Genomic DNA, 12,854 nt, shown 5'->3' with positions numbered 1-12,854 from the left:
GTAAGCAGTAAATGGAGAAAAAATCCTCTGTCTTAACTGCTCTTCTCCTGAGGCTTCAGTATGTCCATTTGTTTTCTTCAGAATTAGACTTTACATTCTCAACAGCGTGTTAACTTTTAAACAAGGTATGTGAACCACTTTGTTATGGTTTTAACTCCGGATCTCCATTCTCTTTCATGGCAATAGTCTTTTTTTTATTGCCCAGGTCTCAGCCAACCAAACAACTGAATCATCCTCCTCCTGTTTAAATGCAGTGCTCCTTTGCTATTTTAAAAAATTTCTTATGAGACCATAAAACGTAGGAGCAGAATTAGGTCACGGCCCATCGAGTCTGCTCCGCATTCAAACATGGCTGATATTTTTCTCATCCCCATTCTCCTGCCTTTTCCCCATAACCCCTGATCCCCTTATTAATCAATTAACCTATTTATCTCTGTCTTAAAGACACTCAGTGATTTGGCCTCCACAATCTTCTGCGGCAAAGAGTTCCACACATTCACCACCCTCTGGCTGAAGAAATTCCTCCTCATCTCTGTTTTAAAGGATCGTCCCTTCAGTCTGAGGTTGTGCCCTCTGGTTCTAGTTTTTCCTACTCATGGAAACATCTTCTCCACGTCCACTCTATCCAGGCCTCGCAGTATCCTGCAAGTTTCAATAAGATTTCCCCCTCATCCTACTACTCCAGTACAGACCCAGAGTCCCCAACCGCTCCTCATATGAAAAGTTCTTCATTCCAGGAATCATTTTTGTAAACCTCCTCTGGACCGTTTCCAAGACCAGCGCATCCTTCCTTAGGTATGGGGATGCTGAACAATTATAGGCTGGTTAGTCTTTCTTTAGTGGTGGGAAAATTGTTAGTCTGATGGCCATTACACTCGCGTCTGCCCTCTGATTCTCCTGAAGTTCTGGTATCCCGCTGGTGTCTTCCACTGTGAAGACTGATGCAAAGTAACTATTCAGTTCCTCTACCATTTCTTTGTTTCCTATTACTACTTCCCCAGCCTCATTTTTCAGTGGTCCGTTGTCTATTCGTGCTTCTCTTACCTCTTGTTTTTGAAAAAAAATCTTCATATCTTCTTTTATATGACTACCTAGTTTACACTCATATTTCATCTTCTTCCCCCTTATTGTTTTTTTAGTTACCCTCTACGCACTTTTAAAGGCTTCCCAATCCTCTGGCTTCCCATTAATCCTTGCCACTTTTTTGCTTTTTCTTTTGCTTCTGTGCTGTCCTTGACTTCCCTCATCAGCCATCGATGCCTCGTCCTACCCTTAGCATGTTTCCTCCTCCTTGGGATCAATTTCTGTTGTGCCTCCCGAATAACCCCCCAAAACTCCTGCCATTGCTGTTCCACTGTCTTCCCTGCTAAGCTCCTTTTCCAATCAACTCTGGCCAGCTCCTCTCTCATGTCTTTGTAATTACCCTTATTTAATTGTAATACTGTTACATCTGATTGCAGCTTTTCCCTCTCAAATTTCAGGGTAAATTCCATCATATTGTGGTCACTGCTCCCTAAAGGTTCCCTCATCAAGTCTGCCTCATTACACATCACCAAATCCAGAATTGCCTGTCTCCTAGTAGGCTCAGTCACAAGCTACTCCAAAAGAAATCTCTTAGATATTCCACAAATTCCTTTTCTTGGGATCCACTACCAATCTGATTTTCCCAGTCCACCTGCATATTGAAGTCCCCCATGATTATTGTAATATTGCCTTACTTGTATGCCTTTTCTATCTTCTGATTTATTTTCTGCCCCACAACCTGTCTACTGCTAGGGGGCCTGGACATAACTCCTATCAGGGTTCTTTTATCTTTGCGATTCCTCAACTCTGCCCACACAGATTCTATGCCTTCTGATCCTATAACGCATCTTGCTATCGATTTAATTGCATTTCTTACCAACAATGCAACCCCGCCCCCTTTGCCCATCTGCCTGTCCTTTCGATAGGAAACATATCCTTGGATATTTAGATTCCAGCCCTGATCTCCTTGCAGCCACATCTCTGTGATGCCCACAACATTGTACCAGTCATGGTACGATCATATTGATGATCAGTCAGAAAATTCCGATGCTCTTTTCTAGCCAGTTCATAAATTATTTTAAATTATTTTCCTCACACACTCAACACAAACTTTGTCTAACTCCTCTCTCACAGAAATAAGGGAATCATCATGCTGATGTTTTCATTTAAGTTCCAGAACTTCAGTACTTCTTATTAGTTCCACCATATCAGCATTAGTTACAGCCATGCCATTTTGTTTTAAAGCACTGTTTTCCTTTGTTTCTCCATCAGCCTGGAGTGCCGCTATTGTATTCTGTTTTGAGACCTATGTCTCAAGGTTTTCCTGCGGGTTTATTTTAGGCAGCTTTAATTTGATACATTTTCAACTTTTACCAGTTCACAGGACTTGTCTAACATCGGGTTGCCAATCGTGACTAAATGTATTCCTGAAGATTTCATCACACGCTTGCCCCACACTCTTGCCATTAGCCAGCCAACACATCCATCCTTGCGACGCACTGCCTTCCTACACCAATTGAAAGGCAAAACAATGCATAACCCAATTGGGTGATGCTTGACTGTCATCCAAACAGCATTTCTTCTCCCCCTTTTCGATATTTTTATATCTGGTAAAGAGAAATGGTCCAAGAAAATGACAAATAAAAGCTATTGTTTTTAATGTCGCTATGGTTTTTCTCCAGGGTTACACAGAGCAGTGCAATGGAGATTGATCTTCAATTTTTGGAGACTCCAGGCCAATCCTGTAGGGTTGGCAACCCTACACTGGAGATGGCAGAACTTCATCGCCAGCGAGGTCATGTCCTAGCTCGAAATCAATGTCGTTATTGGGCAACTTCGACACAACTCCCACAGTTACAATACTAGAAATTAAACCATATTTTAGATTAACTTTATGCAATAGACTGGTCAAACAGCTTCAATTAATACCCTTAATCAATCCAGGCCTAAATAGCATAGCTTCTGGGGGGAACCTTTGCGTCACTACCAGCATCAGCGATTGAGCTGATGTTGTATCCCTTAGAATAATTGTTAGCTTGTTTCACCGAAACATAGATGTGGAGACTTCACCCATGAATACAGAATTCTTATAATACTCTATTTTTTTATTTTTACCAATAGTAAATAGATTTGAAGCTCCTGGTTTGTCACTCGCACCACCTTCTGGTGCAACATCTTCTATACTCGCGCCATGCACACTCACAAATGCTACCATTTTGGGATTTAATCTCCAGCAATCTTCCTTCACATGACCTCTGTTATGGAAAAACATAACATGTCGGTCCCTTTGAATGATACTTGTCCTCCATGCTGTCATCTTTACTGCTCTGAGGTGCTTCTGTCTTTTAATTTCTGCTATCCTCCTCATTTTAACTAGTGCGCTGTTCATCATTGCTTCCATTATCCTTCCAGCTTGTGCGTGGTTTGCATAAAAAGGTTTACTGCCACTTATATGGTTGTGAGATAGTTTGTAATCATTAGCCATAACAGCAGCTTCTCTTATCTTAGATACTTTATGGTCTTCTTCACCAAAATTTATACTGACAATCAATCTCCATTCATGGCTGACGGTTTCTTTTTCTGCATTCTTGCCTCATATAATTTGCAATGTTCTTGTGACACTTGGCAACTTTACATATTATGATAGGAAATAGTTGCTTTGCTAAGAAATAATGTTTTGCAGGCAAACAGAGTGGCCGGGATTCTCCGAGCCTGCGCTGGGTCGGAAAATCGGCGGTGACGCCGAAATTTCTCGCCATGCCGCTGCAACGCCGGGACGCGATTCTCCGGCGACCGCAGAATCGGTGCCAGTCACTCCCACGCGGTCGACATGGCGCCGGTCGGAGGCTGTTGAAAACGGCCCCCCCGGCAATTCTCCATGGTCGACCGGCCGAGTTCCCGCCGAGTTCCGCCAGCGTGGATCCAACTTGGTACCACCCGGCGGGAGCTCGGACCCACGCCCGCGGTGGCCGTTCTGGTGGGGGTGCGGGCGGATCAGACTCCAGGGGGGGAGGGGTCCTGCACGACAGCTAGGCCCACGATGGGGGCTACCAATCGGTGGGCGGGCACGATCTGGAAGGGGCCTACCTCCTTCTGCGCGGGCCCGCTGTGTTGCCACGCCATGCTGCGCGGCATCAGGGCGGAAACGGCCACCATGCGCCGGCGCGGAAACGGCCGCCACGTGCATGCGGCGGGGTGGAAACAGCAAGCACGTGCATGCGCGGACCCGTGCTGGCAGTGCAGGGCAGTGTATCGACGCCGGAGCAGAGTGCAGCACTCCGACGCTGTGCTGGCACCCTGTGGCCCACTGAATCGCTTGGTCAAGAGGTCCGTTGACGCTGGCATGAAACACTCCGGTATTTACGCTGGAGTCAACACTTGGTTGGGATTTTGGAGAATCCCGGCCTATATGTTGTGTCACTACAGTTCTCCTAAGATTAAAACTGTTGTAAAAAAAAAAAAAACATTTATTCAAAATGGTTGGGGAGGAGCAGCAGATAGTGCTTGACCTCATCAATGATCTGGAGGAAAACTGGTCATATCATGTTCAGAAGGTTTTTCAACATAATAGTGATTGCAAGGGATTTATCACCATCTATTTTAAATCCTGATGAGACAAAATTGACTAAATTCCTAAATGAGCAAGTAGTATGAACATTAGAAGCTGTTTTCCAAGAAAGCATAGTAATTAATGTACCTCTGTGCATGTGTAAATGCCAATTAATTGGTTTTGATCGCATTAATTTTTATTTATGGTTACTTTTGAGTAACTATAAGTGCCGCATCTTCTAAATTGTAATATTTTCCTACATTTTGATCGCTATTTCTTTTGGTTATCTTTTGTCAAAATGTTCCTAGAATATCTGTTCATATGAAGACTAATGGTGGTTGTGTTTCTCATTTTGTCAGTGTATTTTGCTACATGGTAGTGTGATAGCCAGGCAATTTAGCATTGCTCTAACTGACTCACAACAAAATACACTATCTACAGTTGTATTCTGTTTCAGATAATTACCACTAATGCTATACAATTTTCAACTCCTCAAATTTGCACTTAGACATTCACGTTGGTTTCTGGAACAATGTTGGAATTTGTAGCAGTGCTACAATGCTCTGCGGCCAAACTGGAAAGTGTCTTTGTTTAAAGTTAAAATATTTTGTTTTTCAACCAAGTGCATTGTTAGACAACACCGAACCAGTACACACCAATTTTGTTTTGATTATACAAGGACATAACATAACTGGAATTAGAAAGGAGTTCAGTCTCTCTCTCTCTATCTCATGCATGCTGTCTCTCTTCCTTACTCCAATGTGAATCAAGCAGACCTATTAATATCGCTATCTTACACTATTGCCTTTCTCAACCGGTGCTGATCCACTTTTTATAGGTTCATTTAATCCAAAATAGAGTGCTATTTCTAGTGATTGTTGATGGATTTTACTTTCATCATGATTTGAATTTACTTAACGTGTTCCTTTTATTCATTCAGGAAGGGGTATGGTATCCTACCATGCACACTGTGGTCCAGTCAGATTTCTCACTATGGCTGCAGCCACTGCCACATTGATGAACAAAAATCCATCACTTACAAGCCTGTCGTCTCCAGCAGAAGGAGAAAAGACAGGTCCTATTGGATCACAGGCAGAATACTCAAGCTCTTCATACACAACTAACAAAGACAGGGGGGTTTGGCTTGGAGACTCATCAGTATCAGTACAACACAGCAGTATATCTTCATCTACAGGATCTTTGACCTGCTCCCATCAGTCCAGCTCGCTGGAACATGGCCCAGAGGACAGCACAATCTATGAGTTCTTGAATGACCCTAGTCTCTCAAGTAAGGCTAAACACAGTGACAATGAAAGGACGAAGAAGATGAAGATGAGTTCTGTTTTGGTCATCTCTGGAGGTCAGGGACATAAACGACTAAATAAGAAGTCCAAACAACAGCGCCAAGATGAAACCATTTCTACTGTCATGATTTGGCAAATTCCGTTGTTGAATGTATAAAGAAGTTAATGGCCTCATCAGTGTCACCTCTTTCGATAGCCACAATCCTTTTTGGGATATATTTTGTACGATAATGCAGCAAATGCATCAATGTTCTTACATATTTTGAGCAGCATGTATTGTAGCTTCTTAATGTTCACAAGGTGTCAGTCTGCCAGCCCATCAATACTTGCGTTGCCAACATTCAACTGTTTGCAAGATAAAAATGTGTATTTTTAAAAAAATAGATTTCATTCCTAATTGAAAATTAGTAAGTTTCAATCGTTTATCAGCAGAATCCTGAGACACATTCCTCGAAGATGTGCTTTGTTCTGGAGAAGTTGAACTTGTAGCTAGCATTCCCAAGCTCGTCGTGTTGCAAAAACTGAGCAAACCTCCCACTGAAGAACCCAAGTAGACGACTCCTTGGTTGAAAACTACTTATGGGTCAATTTTCCTGATTCAGGATTCTGGTTTGTGTTTCTCTGATGTGTATTTTTTTTTTAAGAATCTTTAAACAAAATGAGAAATCTGCCAACTACAGAATCACCAAACACTGCCGGAATAGGGTAGAAGTTTCAAATGATGGTTTGATTTTTTTTTCCAGAATAAATCCGATTACTGCAAAGATTAGATTGCTGAGGAAATTACAGAAATGTATATGTTTACAAAAGGATTGGTAAAATTTGGAATATGCTTGTACATGGTGAGAAGCTAATTCAACTATTTTTAACAGCATTGTCTCTATGAGCCATATCCAATAGTGCTTCTGACCAGTGTGGTACTCTCCACTATTATTTTGCAGGAAATATGCATTACAGACATTGATACCACTGCGGTTGTAGTGCTCATATATTTAATACAAACAATTAATCATTAGCTGGTAATGCTCATGAATAATGGCTATATTTCCAGTTATTGATATTTGCTGGAACATTAAAATAGATTAAAATCAGTGCAGAGCATGTCAGTCAGCGCCTGAAAGAATAAAGCCAAACCGGCAATGTTGGATGCTGCTTTACCTGCTCAACATTTACAGCATTTGTGTGTTTCAAATATCCAGCCGTCATTTCACATCAGTAAATTGCTCCTTTAAGTTTGTGGCAATGTGCATCAGTAATGTTTTTAACATGATTTGTAGTTGGCTTCAGATACAACTGACATCTGTTTTGGGTTGCCTCAGATTATTGCATCTAGTCTGCTGTTACAACATTACAAAGTTTAGGGTGAAGTCTGGTCAGCATTCCTCTCAACTGTTCAAATTAAATTTTCATCACGCACTCAATGTGCCTACATTAAGAATTGAAGCACAATCTTGCACTATTGGAATTTTATTTATTAGTCTGGTTATTTAGTGCACCAGCAATTTCACAGAATTGTATTTTAGTTTTAATAATTCTTTGTGGTGCAGTTGCAGTGTCACGTGTTGCAATGTTTGATGGTTGCAATGGTTCGAACCATTTCTGTTTAGTAGGGAGCACTAAAGGAAGTGATTTTTATCCTCTTTTAAAGTGAGAAATCAGCTACTTAGTTGCATAGCCCGCTTTCTGATTTTGGAAACCAAAATTGAACAGGGATAGCTTTTAGGAATGTAATCATTGAAACCATGCACAATATTGCCAGTTGATTGTTTAATTTTACATGCAGAAACCTGTCATCAAACGTAAGTATTTCCAATCCAAGTGAGTAATGAATCCATAACTATAGAGTTTGTTTGGCCAATAAGTAGTATGCACACTCCCTCCCTCCAGGGAGACATCCATTTAGTGATATGTGAAGGTTTAAGTACATGTAGGAAGAGCATGGCACTTGGATCTCCAAATATTTAGAGAAGTACTGCTAGAGTTTAGCCCATTAAAATCACGTTGTTAACTATGATTGGTGAATGCTCACTGTTTGCTCTCAATCAAACTACATTAGCCAATAGGGCATTAGCTCGCAGGCTTATGTGGAGCTGAGTGGAGAGACTCATTGACAGATTTATTCTTCCAGGCCACATTAATCATCAACAATGCCCTAGAGTACTGCAGGCCTGTCTAGCATAGATATCAGATGATTGTATCTATAGGGCGGCATGGTGTGGCACAGTGGTTAGCACTGCTGCCTCACGACGCCGAGGACCTGGGTTCGATCCCGGCTCCGGGTCACAAATTCCGTGTGGAATTTACACATTCTCCCCCTGTCTGCGTGGGTCTCACCCCCACAACACAAAGATGTGCAGGGTAGGTGGATTGGCCATGCTAAATTTCTCCTTAATTGAAATAAAAAGAATGGAATACTCTAAATTTATATTTTTAAAACTATGATTGTATCTGTATTGTTCCAATCTCTCACCCGCATGTGTGGCATCTCAACGCTGAAGAGATCACACTGACCTGTCCTTCACCATCCCACAACATCACCATCAAAGAGAATGGTCAATAGTTAGTCATTAGGCATTATGAAGTAAGTTAAATTAAATTTCTGCATCATTACACAATGAGTACCAATTTACAGTAAGGGAGCATTGACAGACCTGAATTACACTGCTTGTTCCTACGCCAGGGAGAGTGGAGACCTTTCTTGTATATTTCTCACAGGCAGATCACCGCCATTACAGGCATCTAAAGGCTGACTAAATTTTGATATTATCAGATACCCAACAATCAGCTCGCCATTAGCATTAAAATGTTTTATTTTACTAAACTTTCCCATTGGGACAGTGAAATGTGCTTTGCATCCACCAACAGTCAGCTTGGAGCTGCAGATTTGTAAAAGTATGTTCTAAAGGTGACCTTTGCTAAATTGGATTCAATTAACTTGGCACCCAAATTTTACATTAAGTCTAAGTTATTTTGACTTTGTATTGATGTAAATTATACAAAATAAATTGAGCCCACTTTAGAAGATTGGAGCGCTCTGAAACATTCTAGTTTTCTTCAAAATAGATCATTTTTACAAAGATGAATCATATAGATTCCTGTATTGTTTGAAACATTGAGTTAAACAGTCACCTATATATATTTATTATATATGTCTATCATTCCATTGCATGCAGATATCCTTAAATTGTTGCAATGTTCATGTAAGGAATGGGTGCAATGTGGTACTTAAAATTTGCTAAGGGAATGTATTTTGTTCAAGGAAAAAAATCTGAATAGTCAAAATTAAACATATGTTGTAATCAAACTATAAATCTTTGCACTTCCCAGTGTGCTTTATTCAATAATCATAGCCTGGAATTTTATTCCACAGTTAATATTATAACACTTTAGAAATGGTGCAGAAGTTTATTTTGGTATAGACAGCACAAACCACCGTATCAGGAAAGCTGCATAAAATTTGCTTTGCAACTACTACCAAAGACTGAAGGTACTTATTTATAAGAATTTTATTTTTTTTAAATTTTATGTCAAGCATCTTTAAACATAGTTTTGTAACCTTATTCCGGCAACTACAGTTTGATTTATTTCAAACAAACATCACAATTGGAAATGTGCAGCTAACCAGGGTAGGGGCTCGGAGTTGGCATTATATTTAATTCACAAAGCTATTATTTCAAATAAATTTGAAGTCAAAAATTGCTGGGTGGAAAATTTACTGAAAAGGACAATTACAGGCTAGGTGTCTTGGCCATCGATTACACGTGGAAAGTATGTCTAAACGTATCTTTTCATGATGCAATTTTCATAGAAAATTTTGACTGAACTCTAATTTTGTGTAACATTTATCTTAAAGCTGCCCCTCTTTTGGAGAGGATCAATGCCATATTTATTCTGTCCTATTCAATCATTTTTCTCTCTCTTTGTGCAATCCAAACCTGCAGTACAATCACTGGGGGTGATCCTGATGGTGTAAAATGGATGATCGTAAATTGGCAGCTTGTTTTATATCTCTCCCATTTTTATTTTCAATGCCCAGCATCCATGACCCGTGCCACAAGTTTGAAAAACACCAATCAAGTAATGATTCAGATAATTTGCTGGTGGTACTTTGTATTCCACTATATTGCTTATGTGTGATTTTGTTTTATAGTGCATGTCAATTCCTAATAGGCATGAATAGGCAGCATCAAACAGATGATCATTTGGCACAATTTGGCATAAGAGCAAAAGGTGGAAAGTTTAGAAGACATTGTAATAAGTAAGACCCTCCTGTGTTTGGCTTAAGTCACACATTTGTGGTGGACTGATTGTTTCTGCACCTAAACCAGGAGCATTGATGCTACTATAATGTGCTAAAGTTCAAAAGTGTGTGTTTTTCTGAACAGAAGTCCAAATTTCATCACAAAAATTCTGTAAGACTTCAGTCTCTATTTAAAGATCACAGCTTATATTTCCCGATTGGCATTAAGTAACTCATCTATGATCCACTTTAAAGAAATGCTTATCACTAATATTGACAGCCATTGAATTCTAAGGTCACCCATCTAAAAAGAACATGAAAGGTAAGTAGGTATGGCAGTTCTCACTGTTATATTTAGTGAGTATATAGGGCAGTATAGTCTTGGGGTAGGTGCAGAAATCCAAATAAGAAATTTCATTAGGTGTATCTTAATATCTGAAATTCCAGAAGTATTCATAACAGAAACTTTGAATTTGCAAACCAGGATTTCTGCACTTCATCTGAAAGCTTTCTATACGCTCAATGTTCAGAATTCTTGTATAACGAGTCACATTGTAGTATTTCAATGCCTCAAGTGCCATAAAGACTGGGGAAGAATTTCCAGCTGGACAGTAGCATAAGAGGTGCCTCTTAAGGATGTATTCAGTTTCATTGAAATCATCTCCATCTGTCCTAAATGGTCTACCCCTATACTCTGTGATCCCTGGTTCTGGACACATCCACCATTGGGAACAGCCTTCCTGCATCTGTCTAGTCCTGTTAGAATGAGATTTCTGAGACCCCCCACCTCACTCTTCGGAACTTGACCAATACAACGCAGCACGGTAGCATTGTGGATAGCACAATTGCTTCACAGCTCCAGGTCCCAGGTTCGATTCCGGCTTGGGTCACTGTCTGTGCGGAGTCTGCACATCCTCCCCGTGTGTGCGTGGGTTTCCTCCGGGTGCTCCGGTTTCCTCCCACAGTCCAAAGATGTGCATGTTAGGTGGATTGGCCATGATAAATTACCCTTAGTGTCCAAAATTGCCCTTAGTGTTGGGTGGGGTTGCTGGGTTATGGGGATAGGGTGGAAATGTTGACCTTGGGTAGGGTGCTCTTTCCAAGAGCCGGTGCAGACTCGACAGGCCGAATGGCCTCCTTCTGCACTGTAAACTCTATGGAGCTAAATATTGGATGGGGTATATAATGGAGGGCTGACTTAATATAGTCAGTTTTGCGCTATCGTCCAAAATTAATTTCTACCGCAAGGCATTTTTAATTTGGCCTGTATATCAAATGTGAATAAATCTATTACCGTGACCCATGAAAGTGGTCTTATTTTATGCTCAAGAGCTTTTTTTTTTAGTACAAAACATGTTCAGGTGGGAAAGGAATTTGTGCAATTAGAATCATACTGAAAGGGGTTGTTTTCCGAAGTACATTGTAGTTGAAGCTTAACATGGAACATAATGACAGCAGGATCCTCTGTAAATGTTTCTCAACTTCATAATTCTGGCTTTAAATGTGGTGAACGTTTATACCTTGTATGTTTATTTTCTGTGTATATTCTATTTTCTGGATTATTGCTTAATATTCTAAATAGTGATTTGTTTTTGTAATTGCCGAGCAAATGACTGAAATAACCAGAAACTGTAACCTGTTACAAGCTCTACTCTCTGTTTACATATTTAAAAGTAAACCCTTGCTCATTTATGTTAACTGATCTCTGATACTTTGTGCAATTTATTGGCAGTTTGCATTTGTTGTTTCTGTTCTGCAGCCTTGAATTATTTCCATACCACTTCATTTTTTATATTTGTTAGATTAGAATTGTGTAGAATCAATCCACAAACAAAACACGTTTCAGACTAAAGTATGTTCATCACGCTAATGAACTAGAATTTCCTATCAAAATATGTGACATTCAGATCAGGGACATTATTTTCAAACAACAATTTTTTTAATTCATTCATGCGGTGTGGGATTCACTGGCTAGCTCAGTATTTATCACCCATCCTTAATTGACCTTGAGAAGGTGGTGGTGCGCAGCCTTCTTGAACTACTGCAGCTCAAGTGGTGTAGGTACACCCAGAGTGCTGTTAGAGAGGGGATTCCAGGATTATGACCCAGCAACAGTGAAGTAACAACGATATATTTCCAAATCAGAATGGCAAGTGGCTTGGAAGGGAACTTCCAGGTGCTGGTGTTCCTACGTGTCTGCTGCCCTTGGTCTTAGATCATAGTTGTTGTGGGTTTGAAAGGTGCTGTCTTAAGGAAGTTTGTTGAGCTCCTGCAGTGCATCTTGAAGATGGTACCACACTGCTGCCTCTGTGCATCAGTGGTGGAGGGAGTGATTGTTTGTGGATACAGTGCCAATTAAGTGTGCTGCTTTGTCTCGGATGGTGTTGAGCTTCTTGAGTGTTGTTGGAGTTGCACTCATCCAGGCAAATGGAGAGTATTCCATCACACTTCTAATTTGTGCCTTGTAGATGGCAGACAGGCTTTGGGAGTCAGGAGTTGAGTTACTTGCCACAGAATTCTCAGACTCCAGACTCTGACCTGCTCTTGCAGCCACTGTATTTATATGGCTAGTTCATTTCAGTTTCAGCCCCAGAATGTTGATGGTGGGGCATTCGGTGATGGTAATACCAGTGGATGTCAAGGGGCAATGATTAGATTCACTCTTGTTGGAGATGGTCAATGCCTGACAATACAATCAAAAAAACAAAGGGCGGGATGCTCCGGTTCCCCAGCCACA

At 40.6% G+C, this 12,854-nt stretch overlaps 1 protein-coding gene across 4 annotated transcripts in view; it reads left to right on the top strand.

Annotated features, from left to right (window-relative positions):
• The window catches only part of arhgef10 (Rho guanine nucleotide exchange factor (GEF) 10), a 445,239-nt gene extending 433,424 nt beyond the window's left edge, over window positions 1-11,815 (top strand). For all 4 annotated transcript variants that reach the window (XM_072498626.1, XM_072498623.1, XM_072498625.1 and 1 more), the window contains one exon: window positions 5,514-11,815. In XM_072498626.1, coding sequence (XP_072354727.1) covers window positions 5,514-6,034 — 521 coding nt within the window. In that variant the 3' untranslated portion in view covers window positions 6,035-11,815. The remainder of the gene's footprint in view (window positions 1-5,513) is intronic.
• Window positions 11,816-12,854: the final 1,039 nt, after the last annotated feature.

This window comes from Scyliorhinus torazame, chromosome 4 (assembly GCF_047496885.1).
Source record: "Scyliorhinus torazame isolate Kashiwa2021f chromosome 4, sScyTor2.1, whole genome shotgun sequence".
NCBI classification, from domain to species: domain Eukaryota; kingdom Metazoa; phylum Chordata; class Chondrichthyes; order Carcharhiniformes; family Scyliorhinidae; genus Scyliorhinus; species Scyliorhinus torazame.
Note: the sequence above shows the minus strand (reverse complement) of the source record. Positions and strands in the feature narration are given on the sequence as shown.